The sequence below is a fragment of the Natrix helvetica genome (assembly GCF_964273705.1).
Source record: "Natrix helvetica genome assembly, chromosome: Z".
Lineage (NCBI taxonomy): Eukaryota > Metazoa > Chordata > Lepidosauria > Squamata > Natricidae > Natrix > Natrix helvetica.
Window position 1 is genome coordinate 129,313,808 of NC_138554.1, and position 19,402 is coordinate 129,333,209.

General features: G+C 41.9%; 2 protein-coding genes across 5 annotated transcripts in view; one reads left to right on the top strand and one right to left on the bottom strand.

Moving 5' to 3' along the window:
• Nucleotides 1–9,172, bottom strand: part of DYNC2I1 (dynein 2 intermediate chain 1) — a 43,398-nt gene extending 34,226 nt beyond the window's left edge. Inside the window, exons 1-3 of one of the 3 annotated variants that reach the window (XM_081933782.1) lie at nucleotides 9,092–9,172; nucleotides 3,739–4,039; nucleotides 1,254–1,307 (exon numbers count right to left, since the gene is read on the bottom strand). In XM_081933782.1, coding sequence (XP_081789908.1) covers nucleotides 1,254–1,307; nucleotides 3,739–3,753 — 69 coding nt within the window. In that variant the 5' untranslated portion in view covers nucleotides 3,754–4,039; nucleotides 9,092–9,172. Of the gene's footprint in view, nucleotides 1–1,253; nucleotides 1,308–3,738; nucleotides 4,040–8,608; nucleotides 8,627–9,091 lie in introns of those variants that run through there. The other 2 variants (XM_081933783.1, XM_081933784.1) reach the window with 2 other exon arrangements.
• The window catches only part of ESYT2 (extended synaptotagmin 2), a 70,554-nt gene continuing 59,903 nt past the window's right edge, over nucleotides 8,752–19,402 (top strand). For both annotated transcript variants that reach the window (XM_081933785.1, XM_081933786.1), the window contains exon 1: nucleotides 8,752–9,256. In XM_081933785.1, coding sequence (XP_081789911.1) covers nucleotides 8,930–9,256 — 327 coding nt within the window. In that variant the 5' untranslated portion in view covers nucleotides 8,752–8,929. The remainder of the gene's footprint in view (nucleotides 9,257–19,402) is intronic.

Genomic DNA, 19,402 nt, shown 5'->3' on the forward strand with positions numbered 1-19,402 from the left:
AAGTCCATCCTAACTTTGAACAATAGTTAAATGACTGGTCCTAACTTTAGAAATTCCTATACCACCGAGTTAAGATCAATATTGTAAAAAGTTTGGTTTGGCACAATTACAGAAGAAATACACAACGATAATAAAAAAGAAGAGAGCACTCCCCCCCCCCACCTCCCGGGCCAAAAAGCATACTTGGTTTTCACTAGCATGAAAGTGAAAAAAACGAAATGAATCAAGTCAGGACAATAAAATTAAGCCTCATTTTAATTTATTTAGATTTTTAAAAAAATAAAATTTAAATATATATTTTCTTGTCTGTATTATATTTAATACCCTTCCTTTTTCATTATGTTAAAATTTAGAACAATTTTAGGAGATTTCCTGGGATCTGGGGAGCAGAGTCAGGGTCTGCATATCTACTGTAAATGGAATAATGACAAGAAATAATGATAATGACATTTTCAGAATTATTGTAACCGCTCAATAAACAATAACACAATATTAATATTTATCCTTTCAGCATACCTGCAAGAAAGTAATGATATACATAGACAAATTTTGAGATATAATGTACTAAGCTATGGATTTCTCTTAAGAAATAAGCTCTGAGAAGACTAGAATTTTTTTTACTCATCCTTCCTTTCACTTCTCACACAATTAGTATAATGATTAATAGTAAAAAAGGTAACAACACACAAACTGGATATAACTCATATGTACATACACATGTACATTAGCTGAATCCACATAAAACACTAAAGCATATATAAACTTAACAAATCATGTTCAAGCAAAACATGATTTGGTATATATGTTAACATAAGGGTTGTTCAAACTGAGGACAAGCCTTCCTTCCCATCCTTAGCTATCCTCTGTTATACTTTGGAATATATTTATTCTCAAATAAATAATGTTGAATATCATTTTCAATTCAAATTTTTTCAGAAAGCCAAAACAAAATGTTTTTAAACATCATGCTCATCTTGTTAGCTTATTACTCTTTTATCTTTGCTGCCTTTAAAGTAGGCTTGGTTGCTGGAGGTAAAAAGAAATAGCAAATATATGCAAATAATATATTAATTTTGAATAATTTATATGCGTGTGATATTTCAAAAGAAATTTATAATCTGACACAAAGCTGATACTCATAGAAACAAGGAAGTAAATCCTACTATGATATCCAAGCTCTTGGGCATGCCTCATTTCTTAATGTATTTTCTACCAAGTACTTAATAAAAAGTTAAGGTAGAATTATTGTTCACCTTAAGATGCTTTTTTAGTTCATCTGATTTCCAAGTATCATCTTTAGTTCTTTTCTAAAAAAGAAGGGAAAAATTGAAGAAAATGTGTACCTCTCTTGGAGAAAAGATTAACAGTACCTGAAACTATAAAAGCAGTTCAGTTTCCTTTTAATTTTTGTTATCAGCACCCAAGTGATAAAAACCTAGAAAAACCAAAAACTCACTTAGGCTGAAGAGACTAATAGCAAGACCTCAAGACAATAGATACTGGTAGTTATAGAGTTGTTTTATTAAATTTTTGCAATTTTTGAATTCTGAAGGACTGGAAATTTGAAACAAAGTTCACACTCGGAAAAAAAATTGATGGAAGGTGGCATGGCAGAAAAGGCTCTCTTCAAGGGCCAGCCAGCCAGCACTCCTTGATGATGGTATTGCATGAGTAGAAACATGAATAGAAGGAAATATCTGAGAATGCTTTAGAAAGATCACACACATATGTGCTAGTCGTTCCCGACTCTAGGGGGCAGTGCTCATCTCCGTTTGAAAGCCAAAGAGCCAGTGCTGTCCAAAGACAGTGCTGTCCAAAGACGTCTCCGTGGTCATGTGGCCGGCATGACTAAATGCCGAAGGCGCACAGAACGCTGTTACCTTCCCACCAAAGATGGTTCCTATTTTTTCTACTTGCGTTATTACATGCTTTCGAACTGCTAGGTTGGCAGAAGCTGGGACAAGGAACAGGAACTCACTCCATTACGCGGCACTAGGGATTCGAACCACCAAACTGCCGACCTTTCTGATCGACAAGCTCAGGGTCTTAGCCACTGAGCACAGCGTCCCTTTTAGAAAGGTCTAGCTGGATCTAAAATTGGCATCTTATCATTATATTATCATCCATTTAGGAAAAGGATCTCAATGAAATTTACTTTTGAATCTATGATGCTAAACTGCAATTAACACTAAATTATGAACTTTTGAATAGATCGCAATTGTGTATAGTGTACACACAGTATTATAAATTAGTGCTTCTTGCACTTGGTAACTTTAAGCTATGTGGACTTAAATTTCCAGAATTTCCAAGCCAGCAGGGGCTGGGGAATCATGGGAGTTGAAGTTCACACATCTGAAAGTAGCCAAGGTTAAGAAACACTACTGTATTGGGTTTGTTTATAGTGATGAAAAAGGAAGCTAGGCTTTCTTAAACAAAAGACGACATTTTGCAAAACACACAGCCTCGTAGGGTTCCTAAATTCATTTACCATATTCGGCCCAAACTAAAGGTAGTCCTCAGTTTATGACCACAATTAAAGCCAAAATTCCAGTTGTTAATCAAGGCACTTATTGAGTTTTGCCCCATTTTACAGCCTTTCTTACTGCAGTTGTTAAGTGAATCACTGCAGTAATTAAGTGAATCTTGTTTCCCCATTGACTTGGCTTGTCAGAAGATCATAAATGGTGATTACAAGACCCCAGGACAATGCAACTGTCATACATACATAACAGCAGTTGCCAAGCTTCTGAATTGATCACATGACCATGGGGAATATTGCAATGGTCCTAAGTGTGAAATATGGACATAAATCACCTTTTTTTCCAGTGCCATTGTAACTCTGAGCAGTCATGAAATGAATAGTTGCAAGTCAACTACCTGTAAGTTTGGCAGTGATGTGAACAGATTGCATGCAGCCGAATCCCATTCACACTTGCTCAGAAATCAATCAGGAGGATTGGCTTAACTTTGGATAAGTCTATGCAGCCGGACAGAGATCTAGTTCATGCATTATGCTAAGCCATGGTATGCTTAACAATAGGAATAGGAGTATAAATAGAATAGGGATAGGAATAAGATAGGGTAGGATAGGACAGGATAGGATAGAACTCATTATTGGCCATGTGTGATAGGACACACAAGGAATTTGTCTTTGGTGTATGCTCTCAGTGTACATAAAGAAAGATAAATAGAATACATTCATTAAGAATCATAAGATACAACAGTGATAGTCATAGGTTACTAATAAGCAATCAAATCATACTAGGAAACAAATAAAACAATATAAATGTTAAAGATACAAGCAACATGGTTATAGTCATAAGTGGGAAGAGATAGGTACTAGGAAAGATGAAGATAATAATAGTAATACAGTCTTAGTAAATAATTTCACATTGTTGTGGAAATTACTATAGTTTATCAAAATTAGGATACATGGATTAGGATACACGGTTCAGCAGAGGTCTTAGGGCGATTCACACGATACTCCCACCTAGTAAAAAGTGAACCGCGGTGGGAGCGATGCGCTGCGCAAGCCAAGTACTATGTGCAAGAGATGCGCCGCGGGATATCAATGTTTATTTTTGTTTAGCCTTGCCTAATCTGCGGGGCGAAAGCCAGTCAGCTTCCTCTCCCCAGGCCAGGCAAATGGAGCCCTTCCCGAGCAAGCTGCAAAGAACAGGATCTCCTCTCCTCCCCCGCCGCCTCCTTTGCCGCCTTTGCATAAGAACCGCCGCTCACCTTATCGCCTTCCATCGCAGCCCTTCACGGTCGCGGGTCGCAAGCATACCCGGTGCCTGCCAGGCTTTCGGGCTCGGAAAAATCTGCAGGCCGCAGCTGCGTTAGGAAACCTAGGCAACCCTGTTGCAGTTTTCCTTGGCAACAAGTCAAACCAAGATCATAGCCGATAGGTCGAGTCGATCCCGGGAACCAATAGAATGAGCAACGGGGGAGGGGGGAGACAAACGAGGTCGTCGATCGCAAAGGATTCGGGGAAATGAAGTAGCGGCTCTCTTTGCCTCTTCTAGGATGGTTTTTGGAGCTTTAAGAGAAAAGGGTGGGAGGAAATAAATGGCATGGCTAAACATTCGAAAAGGAATGCTCTGATAGTTATTCAGGGATCTTTCTGGTGCTTATAGCAAAGAGGTTTTTTCATATATATTTTTGGAGGAAATACCATATCAAGATGTAGTAGAATAGAATAGAATTCTTTATTGGCCAAGTGTGATTGGACACATAAGGAAATTGTCTTTGGTGGATATGCTCCCAGTGTACATAAAAGAAAAGATACATAGTTTGAACAGTGTTACTCTTAACTATAGGACACAATCTCATTTATCACAATTAATGTCTACAAAGAGAGATTCTTTCATAAGTCTCTGAGGTATAATTTCCCAGGTTCGGACATTTGGTTCCAACTCCCAAATTTAGCATACTACTGTTATAACCACTGAAATAAATTCAATTGGAATGTGCTTAAGTGCTAACCCATTTATTTAATACATCTTGCGCCATTAAAATCTAGTCCAGAGAATATGGCAATTATCTTGAAAAGAATCTGTATAACCCAGAAGCTACAGGGTCTCACTTTCCATGTATACTGATGAAGCCATTCACATTTCACAAGTTCCTCAATGAATGAAGCTAAAGAGCAGTAAAGACCCCTCATGAGGCTAAACTGTCAACCTGTTTGTACATTATACTGGCCCACAAAATAACAAACAACTTTTTAACCTAATGTAGGATGCAGAACCAATTTCATTATTGATTCACATTTGAATAATTTAGTGTACAATGATCCCAGAAATTTAACTAGGACAACTACTTAATACAGGTCTATGGGGATTCTCAGTCATCTAGGTGATAGTTGTTCCAAAGGTGCTTTTTCAAGAGGCAACTGGACTTTCCTGCTTTTCTTTGAAAATGTTTCAGTTCCCATCCAAGAAGCTTTAGTGAAACATCTTCAAAAAAAGCAACAAGAAAGCCCAGTTGCCTTTTGAAAAAGCACCTTTGGGATAGTTAATACAGATCTTATTTTATTTATTTATGTATCAAATTCAGAAATTATCCATCTTACTCACACAGTGACTTTACAGATTCAATTTTGGATACATTACGTGAAGACCCAGTTCTCTAGGGAAATCTATATTCATGGAAAAAAATGGAAGGAAAAAACAATATCAGCAGCAAAGAAGGTGGATGGTCAGTGGTCAAGAGTATGCTAAGATTAGAACATGGTGAGAGAACTAGGAGAACACAGAGTCAAAAACAATTTGAAAGCACATAATAGTCTATCATTGTGAGCCCCATCTTTTTGCATTTCATAAAACAAGGGGTTGGGGGGGGGGAGGTACGGTCTGATACATTCCTTACACCTGATTCCCTGACAGATTTTTGCTGAAAATATTGTTTACATTTTGGGCACAAAAACATCATTGTTAATTACAGTGGCAACGGTTAGAGATGGAGATATCCTACAGCAAATACTAATGAGATTGTGGATTCAAATAAAGCTGTCTGAATTGATACAGGAGGGTCAAATACCGTTATAATGGGAACAATGGGTTGTCATATTTCGAAGGAAAGAAATATTTGGTTTACAAGTCATGATGTTTAACTTTTTTTTAAGTCATATGTTGAATGCTAAAATAATGCATTCTAACCACTGTAAGCATGGTGGCACTGTGGTTAGAATGCAGTATTTCAGGCTGATTCTACTCACTGCCAGGAGTTCTATCCTGACAGGCAGAAGGTTGACTCAGCCTTCCATCCTTCTGAGGTCGGTAAAATAAGGAGACAGATTATTGGGGGAAATATGCTGACTCTCTAAACTGCTTAGAGAAGTGGTACATAAGACTAAGTGCTATTGTTATTGCTAGTTATGTAAAATCGTGGCAGAAAAAGAATATTGATTCAATAAACTGAGTTTTAATATCCTTTTCATTTAGAGAAAACTAAATGCCTAAGTAAGCATTTTTCAACCTTAGCGACTTTAAGATGAATGGATTTCAGTTCCCAGAATTCCCTTGTCTGCCATGCTGGAATTCTGGGAGTTGTTATTCACACATCTTAAATTTGTTAAAATTGAAAACACTGGCTTAGGTACTGAAGAAATTGACAGGGAAAAAATGAGAAAAACAATCATTCCTGGAATTAGTAACCTGAGAACATTATGACAATAATGTACAGATTAAGTGCCCACTTGGGAGAACTGCTTTTGTAATATTCTGATTGTTCTTTCAATTGCTTGAATTTATTTCAGGAACTGCTTGGTGCCCATTGACAATTGGCTGATGACGAGCCATGATGTACCGTAGTTTTCCTATAACAAATTCCACATCATTTGTTGATCTTGGGACAGAGATACATATTGTGGTAACAAATCAAGGATTACCTGTACCTGTAATGACATTGGCTAGGCTAGGATTCACAACGTATCTTGACTGAGTAGTTTTAAACATATAATTCCATTTTCACTCTTTTTATTTGCTTGCAATTATGGCTTTGTTTCAAAATGCATTTGTATATATTTTGTTTTGTGAGCATCCTGCCAACAATTAATTAAAACACGACTGTGTTGTTTGAACATATCCATAAGATTTCAATAAAATAATTTCTAATTGAGAACATTTTTATTTTCCTTTATGAATACATGTGCCTTTTTAATCTGTTTTTAAATTCATGTTAACACAGCTACTAAGAGATTATTTAAATCTAGGCAGTGGTATTAAAAGCAGTGTAATACACGGTAAAGTTCATACATCCACTTTATGAATTTGCCATATAAATTACAAATTAATTAGTTTGTAAATTAATTTCCTGCACCAAATTATTTGGGATTATAAACCTCCAGAGAAGAGAATTGTTCTAAATAAAACCCAAGGATTAATGTGGATTTAAGAATGTGTTGAACAAAAATAAGTTGACAAATGTAACTTGTATGCAGATCCACAATGGAAAAAAGGCTACATTAATTAATTAGACAACTATTTATCATCAAGCCTTTCTGAATATTTTGATTTTCCTCAGTTGGGGCCCTCCAAATATGTGGAAAATATTTGCTTGCTGCTGGATCTGGGAATAGTAGTCTCAAGATATCTGGGAGGATCAAATAATGAGTGGATTTCCTCTTTCTTGTAAATCACAGTTTGTTTATCATAGTTCGGATATAATTCAGAATAACTGGGTAAAAACAAATTAAGTCATATAAACTGAATTGGCTGTCTTTGTACCCCAAACAAATATTACTTACAACCTGCAATGATTAGTTCATACAACATTTCAGGAATAAGCGTTCATCAAATTGAATTGACTTTCTTTTGAGCATTTCATATTTCTTGAAAATAATATGGAGCTGATTTGCCAGTCTTATTACCCATTTAACCAATTATGTTTAGCTTTATAAGATTAAGCAAAAAATGATAATTCTGCTACATGTTGCAAGTTCACATTGCTAACCAGTTACATTTTGTCTAGATTGTTTTGATTGCATCCCCTGAAAGCAGAAAATTAGCTTAATCTAGTAAAACTATTGTGCAATTATAGATAATTGTAATTGTAGGAAACCAAAATGTTAGCAAATGTAGGACCGAAATGTTAGCAAGCCAAGATTCATGGAATACTAAGAACCACTAGGAGACAAATTTGCTAGTGTCTTCCACGAACGCTCTCCCAGTGATTTTGAGCCAGTTGTTCCTTCTCAATCTAATTGATAAATGTTCATTTTTCACGTTTTACTTGTAAAATTTTAACTTAGTTGTTTTTAAGTGTCCATTTGTTTTGTATTGTTTTATTAGTTGTTGTAAACTACCCATAGTCACTTATGTGAGATGGGTAATGCAAAAATTTGATAGATTAAATATAATAGATATAATAAACAATCTCCTTTTATAGGGTGATTATTCTGAGAGAGAAAAATAGGTCTTGTATTACTTTTAGATATTCCAATTAAAATGGTAATCCCCAAGTGAATTACGTTATAATTGAAACAAGCACGTTGCATGGATGAGAACCTACTTTTTAAAAATCTTCACAATATAGATGAATATGGGGGTCCAGTGGTGGGTACTGTATAGCAGTGGTGGGATTCATTTTTTTTTTACTACCGGTTCTGTGGGCATGGCTTGGTGGGCAGTATGGCTTGGTGGGCAGTATGGCTTGGTGGCTGTGGCAGGGGAAGGTTACTGCAAAATCCCCATTTCGTCCCAATCAACTGGGACTCGGGAGGCAGAGAATAGATGGAGGCAGGGCCAATCAGAGGTGGTATTTACCGGTTCTCTGCACTACTCAAAATTTCTGCTACCGGTTCTCAAGAACTGGTCAGAACCTGCTGAATAATACCACCTCTGCTGTCTAGGCAAGGACTGGGGCCAGTGATTTTCAAACTTTGAAAATTTTAAGATCTGTGGACTTCAACACCCAGAATTCACCAGCAAGTCCACCCATCTGAAAAGTTGCCAAGTTTGAAAAACATGGGCCGACCCAAAGAGAATGAGACCGTGTTGAGCAACGATCTAATTATCCCAGCTCAATTAAACTCTTGGGATTAAATGCATAGTCGCTTTAGGTAAAGGCGAGGGGGGGGGGAAGTGTCCCAATAGGAAATGCCTACCTTCCCAGTAGAGGGGGGTCGGGTTCTCCCTTCTATCCTTGCCAGCCCCAGCCCCTCCCCGTCCCCCCTCTCCCTCGCGAATGGTTCGCTCCGAGCTCGTCAAGCCCCGCCTCCCTCAGAACCCGGAAGCGCGTGTCCGAAGGAGAGGCAAGGGGGCGGGGTTGGGCCGTGGTTGTCCCTCAGCAACTGCGAGGCGGGCGCAGGGAGGGAGATGCGTGGAAACGCCTCTGCCAGCCCCATCCGCGCCCTCCCTCGCTTCCCGCCCTCCGACAGCGCCTCAGCGGCAGCCGCTCCACGAAGAGGGGCCGCCGCGGAGAGAGCATGAGTAGCGCAGGGGCTCAGCCTGCCGCGGCCCCTGGGGCCAGCCCGGGGCCCGATTCTCCTCCACCGCCGCCGCCGATGCTCAGCGTCGACCTGCCGGGGCTGCTGTCGCAGTTCGCTCGGAGCTTCGCGCTGGTCTTCCCCATCTACCTACTGGGTTACCTGGGGCTGAGCTTCAGCTGGGTCCTGGTCACCTTGTTGTGCCTCTTCTGGGTGCAGTGGCACCGGGGCGGAAAGAGCTCCCGCCTGGGCCGGGCTCTCGCCTTCCTGCAAGACGAGGAGCGGGCGGTGCGGCTCACCGTCTCCACGGGAGACCTTCCCGCCTGGGTGAGTGAAGGTCTCCGGATTGTCTGTGAAGGGAAGTTAGCGCTGGGGCTTCCCGGACGGAAAGCGGGTCCCTGGCTCGAGGGTCTCCTGCTCCCCTTAGGTCACCCCGCGGGAATGTTTGGGGGTCGGGCTTGAGCAACGGTCGGGCCGAAGCCACGGGAAAAGCCAGCCTTAGTTTTTGAGACGCAGAAAGTTGGGCGAATTGGCTAAAAAACACGGCTGACCCAGCAACAGGAGCCCCCTGCGGTGGAGGCGCAGCCAGGCCTTTTCCTCGCTTTTAAGCAGGGCGGGTGTTGTGCCAAGAGGTTGAGAGTTGCTCCCTTTTCCCCACCTCTTGAATTCCTGAGCCTGCCTTGGAATTTATTTCCTGAATTTATTTCAACATGTCTGGAGGGTTTGAAATTTAGGAAAAGGCTGGTTGGAATTAAACCAGCCTCTTCTGGGTTACAGACCCACCCTCCTGGCCTTTCTGGAAATGAATCTGCCTCTTGAAAAAGTCTTCGCTTTCATCAACTGTTTCAATCCCTTGTGGAGAGGTTGGGTGGGTGGTCCTAAGTTTTGTGGAAGAGGGGTTTTTTATTAAAAAAAAAGACTGGACAGCCACCTGTCTGAAATGTTATATGGTCTCCTGCTTGAGCAGGGGGTCTGGACTAGAAGACCTCCAAGGTCCCTTCCAGCTCTATATTGATTAAGTACCATGCCAACTAGGTGCTGCCTGGGGTTGCATTATTTCGTGAGGTGTAAGAGGAAATGCATGTATGTATTCTTTTTCTCCTACGTCCATGAAACAATCATTAGGTGATTGAAACCATGCAGGCGCCTGAGCCACGACAATATATTTGGTTTTCAATATATTTAGAGATGCGGATCATACATACCATGCGCTGTTGCTCTTGCTTTTGGCAGTATTTATTTCCTTCCTGATAAATAACTTTTCTCTGGTTGTCTTTTTGTTTTCAGGCCAGATACAACACAGTATTTATTTTGAGTCTCTTGTTAAGAGCACTGAGGCAACTTAGAACTATTGCCTCATGTGTGTCATAGGATGTGAAATTTGTCTTGGGGGGGGGGGGTTGTCTTGAAGTTTTTCTACACACTCTCCAGTAGACAATTATTAGCCACCCAGAATCAGTTGGCTGAGATGGGCTATAGAAATTGAATAAATAAATGCATAAATAACGTGTAAACTTTGTCCTGTTAGCCAACCATGCCAAAGAGATGTTGCCTCTGAAATTGTGGAAAAAGGAAATGCACCACATTATTTGGATGACACCTGTTTGATCTCAGCTACCTGGCTGTTTATCTGCACATTAGCATGAACTTCATAAGTTTTCTGAATAACTGTTTTTATTCCAGACTCTTCCTTTCCTCCTTCTTTTAGTTGCTGCATGAAATGTGAGTAATAGTGGGTGTGCCTTCCCTAACAGATACTAGGAACATTATTGTGCAAGAAAAAATTCAAGAACTGCTTTTGCTTTTTTAATATTAAAAGATTATAAAAGGTTAATACAATTTAAATATGACACATAGGTTTTTCATGCTATCATTAAACGTTTGGGAATTGTTTACAGTTGGGGCAGTTTGCTGTTTGTTTGAAAAAAATGTTTGGTCACAAGTGAACTAATGAAATTCTCAAACTGTAGCCCCATGAAATGAAATTCTAATGTTCAGAGCAACTACTTTCTCTTTGAAACATATCTTGTCAAGAAAAAAGATGAAGAAGATAGAGTCGAATGTGATAAGGGTCAGAAGATTATCTGTAAAAAAGGAATACATAGCTGGTTTTGTATAGATATTCATCTTTTATATTTTATAGCAGGGGTGCCAAACTTGCATCGTCACATCGTGTGACGTATCGCGACTTCCCCCCTTCAGTAAAACGGGGGTGAGCGTGGCCAGCCACAGGCCACGAGTTTGAGACCTCTGTTTTACAGAGTGTATAAAGAGGGAAATAATATTTGGTTAGCAGTTCTGATTGAGAATGATAGATACCATATCCCTCCATAAGAGGTCCTTATATCAATTCAACATTGGTTCCAGACCTGTCTGATTGGATGAGGTACTTTGGAGAGCTGAGTCATTTTTTTGCTCTCATTGTGTCAATTTATTTGGAAGTGGAACAAAGCTAGTCTTTTTTTTACTCAGTATTAGAATTTTATGAGTGGTTCATGTTCTCCTTGATCTGAAGCCTGGTCTCTATACCTATACCTTACAAAATCAAACATAAACAATGTATTTTATTATTTATTTATTAAACTTGTACACCACTATCTTGCCAGAGACTAGTTTAGATGGATTACAGACATTCAATTAAAATTAAAAGATTAAAATGATAAATGAGGATAATACATTTAAAATTAATTTAAAATGAAACTAAACAGGATGACAAGGGAGGGAGCAAAGGGCACATTGGAAGAAGGTAGGGTGTTATTTACAAATAGTCCTCGACTTGTGATCAAAGTTGAGCCCAAAATTTCTGTTGCTAAGTGAGACATTTTATGAATAAATTCATAAAATGAACTGAATAATAAGTCGAGGACTACCTGTATTCCATTAACCACTTCTAAAGTGCCACATTCTCATTGGGGCCCTAGACTAGTTGGCGCAGCCATGTCTTCAAGGCCTTTTGGAAGACCAAAAGGGGGGTATGGGTTTCATTCACAAGTGTGACTAATGCAGTTTCTGACCCATAACTGGGCCTGGAATCTGGCTAAAAAGGGAAGATGGGAGATTGAATGGAAATTGCTGGGGTAAAGAGATTATTTTTTAAGGATGGGGCAAACCAGGTCTTCCTTAAAAGATCTTGAAAATGTCTCATCCTGCAGTGAAGAATTTATCATTGTCTAAACCCGTAATGGCGAATCTATGGCACATGTGCCAGAGGTGGCATGCAGAGTCCTCTCTGTGGGCATGCACGCCGGCCACCTGCTCTTCTAGTTTTTGGCGTGTGCATGCGTGCTGGCCGGTTGGTCTTCATGTGTGCTGGAGCGCCGGAAACCCTAAGTCCACATGGTCTTCGGGTTATGGTGCTCTGGCGTGCGTGAATACTATGCACATGCTGGGTAGTTAGCATGCACACGCCGGAAACCAGAAGACCAGATGGTTGCTGTGTGCATGCGCACCAGGCAGATGGTCTTTGGGTTTCTGGTGCAATGTGCGTACACATGATTTGGTTTGGGCACTCGATGCTGAAAAGGTTTGCCATCACTGGCCTAAACTCACCTGGTTGCCATGAAGGCTTTCACCCACCCAGGATGGTGCATTGATAATACTGAAGACTCTTCCTTTCATAAGGTCCAAAGGACCAAACTGTTGCCAGTATCCGGGTAGAAGTTTTCCCCAGGCATCTCACATGGACCTGCACTACACCTGGGTTCCAACTGGGAATGAATCTGAGCAATTTTCTCCAGGTGTTCACAACTTACTTTACATGGCTCTGAAGAGGAACGGAGTGATCCTGAATAGAGCCACCAGGTGACACTCGGTGGACACCATAAAAGATTAGAGAAATAAAAGTGTTTTCACTGCTCTTATTGCCATGAGTTACACTTGCATTGTAACGGCAGAGTCACGTGATGTATCGTGACTTTTGTCCCCTTTGCTAAACTGGGCATAGTGTGGCCAGCGTGTGATGCATCTCGCCCGTGGCCCATGGGTTTGACACCCCTGCTTTAAGCCATGTCTGGTTGGTTTCATCACTCATTTTCCTCCACTGGTGGTCTAAGCAATGTCTTAAGTCATTTTCAGAACCCACAGCTTCTCTGTAAACCACGGGGAGTATTGGGAGTGATGGATCATAAGCGGTAGCAGAGCATGATCCTGTTGAAAGCCTCATCCGCCATATGGTTCCAGATGTGATCATGATTATGTGGCAAAGCCCCTGGGAAATCCCCCAATTTATTCTGGAACCCATTCAGTTCTACACAAAGATGCTTTTCAAAAAGGTATCTGAACTTTCTTAATTTTTTTTCTTGAAAACGTTTCTCTTCTCATCCAAGAAGGTTCTTCAGTTCTTCTTGGATGAGAAATGAAATCTTTTTGAGGGAAAAAAAAAACAATCCCAAAAGTCCAGATGCCTTTTGAAAAATACCTTTGGGACAACCATGAGCAGGATGATTGATAATCTCCATAGACATTCAAGACATTCAAGTCCATCAAGCAGTCGGGAGCAGACTGCTTAAATGGGCCTTTAGAAAATGTGATTTTAATAACTTAAGAAGCTGTTATGTTATGCTTGAAAATCTTAAATGCAGACAATGTAGCTGGCTGGGCTTTCTTGAAAAGGAAATTAAGGAGAGCAAATCTCAAATGTATCAGTGAGGAAGAAAACTAAGAGACATTAAAAACAAATCAGTGTAGTTAAATAAGCAGTTTATGAAGGAGCTGAGGCTGAAGGAGATGCTTATATCAAATGGAAGGTAAGGCAAACAGCCAAGAAACTCCGAAATGTAGTAATGAGGTTAGGAAGGCAAAGGCAGAAAATAGCCTCAGGCTCACAAGGAAGATTTCTTCAAGATAATTCAATAGCAAGAGACAGGCGAAAGAAAGAATTCATTTCAAATGAGAGGAGAAATCTACAGTCCAAATAGAGAAATCTTGACAGATGACCAAACCTAAAAGGCAAAGGAAGTCAGCAGCTATTTTGCTTCTGCATCCAAAGGATATATATATTTATTTATTCACTAGCTGTACCCGGCCACGCGTTGCTGTGGCCCACTCTGGTTAAATGGAAAAGAAAGAAAAGAGAAAGCAAAGGTCCCCGGCAGAGGCGGCCCCTGCATGGAAGTGAGCCACGGTGGCCCCTGCAAGAGCCACCATGGAGGACACTCCCACAGGCCCCGGCCTGGACGAGCTAAGGAGGAGTAGGAGGCCGCCGCTCCCGACCTGGCTTTCCTCAGCGGTGGCGGCGAGAGGAGGTGGCTGGGGTCCCCTGAGGAGGAGAAAGGAGCCGCCCCTGGCGACACGAATGCAAGGCAGCCCCCGCTGGCCACAGCCCCATCCAGAGACGCCGTCGCCGCTGCAGTCGCCTCCTCACGGGGCACCCAGCGGCCGCCCAGCCTTGCTGCACCTCCGGCTGACACCGCCGCCACCCCGTCGGAGCTGCCTTGGCGAGGCCATAGCTGGCTCCCTGTGAGGGGGGTGGAGAGTGCGCCCAGCCGTGTGGACTGAGGAGACTCTCTGCCTCCACCTCCTCTGGAGCTCCACTGGGCTGGGCGGGTGGAGGCCGGCTTAAGGGTGGGAGGAGGCGGCCGAGGGATGGGGCAGCCGCAGACAGCAAAGGCCTGGCGAGAGGGGAGGGGGAGGCCGAAAGGCTTCGGCTTCCCTTGGTGGAAATAGCGAAGCTTGTTGGAGGAGGGGTGGAAAGGGGAAAGGGTGCAGCCGCAGCCCAGCCACACATATAAAGGGACAGTCGGGACGAAGCTGGAGAGAGGCCAAACTGTTCTGAATATACCAGTGATGGCGAACCTATGGCACACGTGCCACAGGTGGCACGCAGAGCCATTTGTCAGGGCACGCGAGGCGCTACCCTGTAGCTGGCCAGCACGCATCTGCGCCCTGGCCAGCTGAGTTCACCTTTTTTTAAAGCCATTTTTCACCCTCCCTAGGCTCCAGAGGCTTTATAGGAGCCTGGGGAGGGCGAAAACAGCCTCCCCCGCCCCTCACAACGCCCTCCGGAGGCGTCAGGAAAGCCTCCGGACGGTCCCTGAAGCCTTTGGAACGCTTAAAACGACCCTCTGAGCAAACCGGAAGTCACTTCCGGTTTGCTCGGAGGGTCGTTTTGAGCGCTCCGAAGGCTTCAGGGACCGTCCGGAGACTTCCCTGACGCCTCCGGAGGGCGTCTGGGGGGGGGGAGGCTGTTTTCACCCTCCCTAGGCTCCTATAAAGCCTCTGGAGCCTGGGGAGGATGAAAAAAGCATGTAAAAATGGGGGGGAGCCTGTAGTGCACGCATGCGCACTGGGGGTCGCACATTGCATTATGGGTGCGGCACGCACGCACACGATCCCCCTGCGCTCCCCCCACTTATGGCACGTGAGCCAAAAAAGGTTCGCCATCGCTGGAATATACTATACTCAGGAAATGAACGCTATGGTATAGCGTGTGTTGCTTTTACATCCAGCAGATGGTGCTGGTTTTCAAAAAAGCATGTTTTTACAAAACATGTTTTACCTGTCACAGGTGTGACATCTATATAATATACGTATATAAAAACATGCATGTAGTCGACTGCAACGTTGTGTCAAAATTTCAAAGCAATTGATGAAGAACTTTCGGAGATTTGAGATTTTGAACATACATACATTTTTATTTATATAGATTTATTCACTTAATTAAGTGAATTATTAATTAACAAATACCATTAAACAGTGGGAGGAGAGGAACATTAAGTACATGGAGAGAGGTGGGGGGCTTTCCCAATCCACAATTAAGTAGCATAGATTTTAAATGAATATTCAGAGGTTTACGTCAGTAAAGATGTAAAGAAGCCATTTTGAATGTCTTGAAGTTCCCAGGTCTTGAGTGGTACTCAGTGGTGGGTTTCAATTTTTTTTAGAACCTATTCTGTAGGTGTGGCCTGTTTTGTGGGAGTGGCTTGGCAATCATGTGATTGGGTAGGAGTGGCCAATTTGATGTCACTTACCAGGAGATGTCATGGATTGGGTAAAATGTCGTGACTACTCCGCCTTCTTCTGCATGGCAGTCTTGTCCTAGTAAACCATTTCTCCTTTCTGGCAATTTTCCTCTCTGTTAGAGGCACCAAAATAATCCATACAATGTAAGGTTTTCTGCTGCAGCTGTTGAACTAGATAACCTCCTAGTAGCCTTCTAGCTCTAAATTGCTGTGCTGTTTTTCTTTTTTTCTGCTAACAGAAACCTGCCTGAGGCTCATTCCATATGCCTGCCAGATAGAGGTAATGCGATAATGACCCTAGAGAAAGTTTGGCTCCATTCACAAGCAGGGAATCATCCAAACCGTTTTAGAAACACAATGCTCATATTGCACAAGCCCCAAAACTTCAAAAACATAAAACCATGTAACATATAACCATATAACCAATTTGTTCTTTCCTGCACCTTTTCAATTTAAAATTATTAAAATTTGTGGACTTCAACTCCCAGAATTTCACAGCCAGGCATGCTCAGTTCCAATTTAAAGCGACAGCATTTGTTTTTCTCCTTTGCGAAAGAAGTTTCCTTTTTCCTTTTTCTTTTCCCTTCCCCTCCTTCCTCTCTCTCTCCCTCCATTCCCCCCTCTCTCAAAAACACACACATACACACACACACAGAGAAGTTGGATTGGATTATCTCTCCTACCCCCTTCCCTCTCTCACTCACTCTCAAACACATACACACACACACACACACACACACAGAAGTAGGATTGGATTATCTCTCCTACTCCCTTCCCCCCCCTCTCTCTCACACACACAAAAGTTAGATTGGATATCTTTTCCAATGGCTTGAAAGCAGCTCCTCTGCCCCCCCCCTGCCTTCACCAAACACCTCCCCCATTGCAAATGCAGCCTGCTGTCTGGGTGGGAAATGCCTGGAATGCAATAAAGCCCACCCATTAACCTCCTGCTGGCAGGCTGGGGTGAGAGGAGAGGCAGAGAAGCCAGAGGGGAGCTGGGGGAAAGTGTGTGTGCTACAGCATGGCTCTTTGCCTGGCTTCCTGGCTTCTCCTGTGGTCTCCTTAGGGCTCGCTTGTGCTCTCCCTCCCCAAGTGTAGTTTGATTGCAGGCGGAACCATGTTGCCATTTCAAACTTGTAATCAATGAAGCTGGGCTGGATTTTTACATAGCATTATCCAGCTGTGTGTGTGTATGTGGGAGAAATGGATGGAGGTCTAGGGAGGAAGTCATTACACTTGGGGAGGGAGAGCATGAGTGAGCACTGAGGAGACCACAGAAGGAGGCAGGAAACCAGGGGGAAGAGCCATGCTGTTCCCCAGCCCCGGCTTGGATCGGCTTTATAAAACTCCAGCCCAGCTTCACTGATTACAGGTTTGAAAAGGCAACGTGGCCTGCAATCAAACTACACTTGGGGAGGGAGAGCACAAGCGAGCCAGGTCCTTCCCTCCAGCCTTTGCCCAAAGCCCGCACAGCACCAGGAGGATGAAGCTTCAATTCCTCCCCCTCCCTCTGACCCACACGTACCTTTTACAGCTGCTTCAGAGAGGGCTTCAATGCTGCTCTTGCCTCGGGTCCTCTGAAGAAACCCCACCCTCACTTCCTTCTCTTTGAGAAGCGCCTTGCAAATGGGCTGCAGTGCAGGGGAATGTACCAGTATGGAGGCATGGCCACACCTCCATGGAACCAGTACGCAAAAGTACGGCAAATTTCTGGAACTGGTATGCCCGAAGAGGTGCGAACCGGAAGGAACCCACCTCTGGTGGTACCTCTTAAAACAGTGAAGTTGCTGGTGGAAGGACTGCTGTCAATCTTTGCAATTCAGAGGACTCGTGAAGAGAAAATATGATCCTTTTCTTCAAAAAAAGAGGATTCGGTAATTATTAACCAGTCAACCTAGCTTAACGTTAATATCTAGCAAGATGTAACAGTAGAGAAGATAATAAGCATGTCATTTGTAAACTTGTAAATAGTGCTTTGATTGCTAAGTGTCATCTTGGCTTTGTCAAAAATAGGTCATTTAAGAAAATAATTACCTCCTTTGATAAGATAATTATGGTAGTGGAGTAGGACAATGACATGTATATAATCTATTTCATTTCAGTCAAGATTTCAAGTAATATTTTATCAACAAGCTATTAAAATATAATTTGGATAGTATTATAGTAAGGTGGATCAATGATTGGCAGACTAACTGCACTTAGAATCAGGATTGTTTGCTCTACCTCAAGTTGAAGAGTGGTGACCAATAGTGTCTCAAGGAAATGTGTTTTGGAGCCACAAATCAACATGTTTATTAATGATCCAAATATTGTGATTGATGAGTTGCTTATCAAATTCATAGGTGAGCTACAATTGGAGGAATCTGACCAACACCTAAAATGACAGAATAAGGCTGCAGTCTAATCTAGACAGATTATGAGACTGCACTGAGAGGAAAAGAATATCTTTTAACAAGGAGAAATGTTGGGAATTACATTTAGGCTAGAGAAATGCAGTCAGTGCATACAGAATGAGTAATTCATGGCTTGGAACAGTGGTGAAATTAAAAGTTTTTTACTACCGGTTCTGTGGGCATGACGTGGCAAGGGAAGGATACTGCAAAATCTCCATTCCCAACGCACTCTGCGGCCAGCCAGAGGTGGTATTTGCCAGGTCTCCGAACTACTCAAAATTTCTGTTAACTGTTCTGCAGAACCTCACAGAACTTACTGAATTTCACCCCTGGCTTGGAAGCATTACATTGAGAAGGGTTCTGTAACTGAAGATCAGCTGAGTAAATACAATCTATTCCCTTAGCATATTAATTTACAAAAAATTAACAGCATACATGAGAACAGGTTTTACTACTATCTCCGAAACTAAAGCCACAAGAGCTCAAATACTCAAAGGTATAAATATGCAAATACAGCTTTAATCACGTTTATTTGTGCACTCTTTATGTACCAAATAGTTAGTATGAGATGTTAAGATGTGTGATATTGTCAGACTGAATGCCTTGAGGAACTGTTAAAGGAGAATGTTGAGTTATATAATTGTCACATTGTTTGCAACCTATAATATATTCCAGTTTTATGCAAGGCAGAAGAAAACACTCTTTTGATAAAATCTGTGGAAAACAAAAAAATAAAAATAACTTGGAATATATCACCTAATTCTATTTTTAGGTCAAATTCAATGTATTTTTCTTAAAAGATCATATTAGTTATTCATTAAAAACTCAAAAAAGGACTATTATCAAACTTTTTTTATTCAAACAAAGCTGTTACAACAGTTTGTATATAACAAAACAAGTTTCTACCCATTGGAACTTCCTTTGTCAATATTTACTTCTGTTAAAAAATAAACAGAATGACCATTAGTGGACAAAAAAACTGTGGGCAGGAGTGGCTTCCAATTTCCTGTCAGCTTTCCATTGACCTTTCTGGTGGGAAGCTGACAGGGAACATTTATGATCACATGACCAGTTGCAGTAGTACTACAGTAGCTACAAGCTTGGGAGTAGAAGTTGTCTGA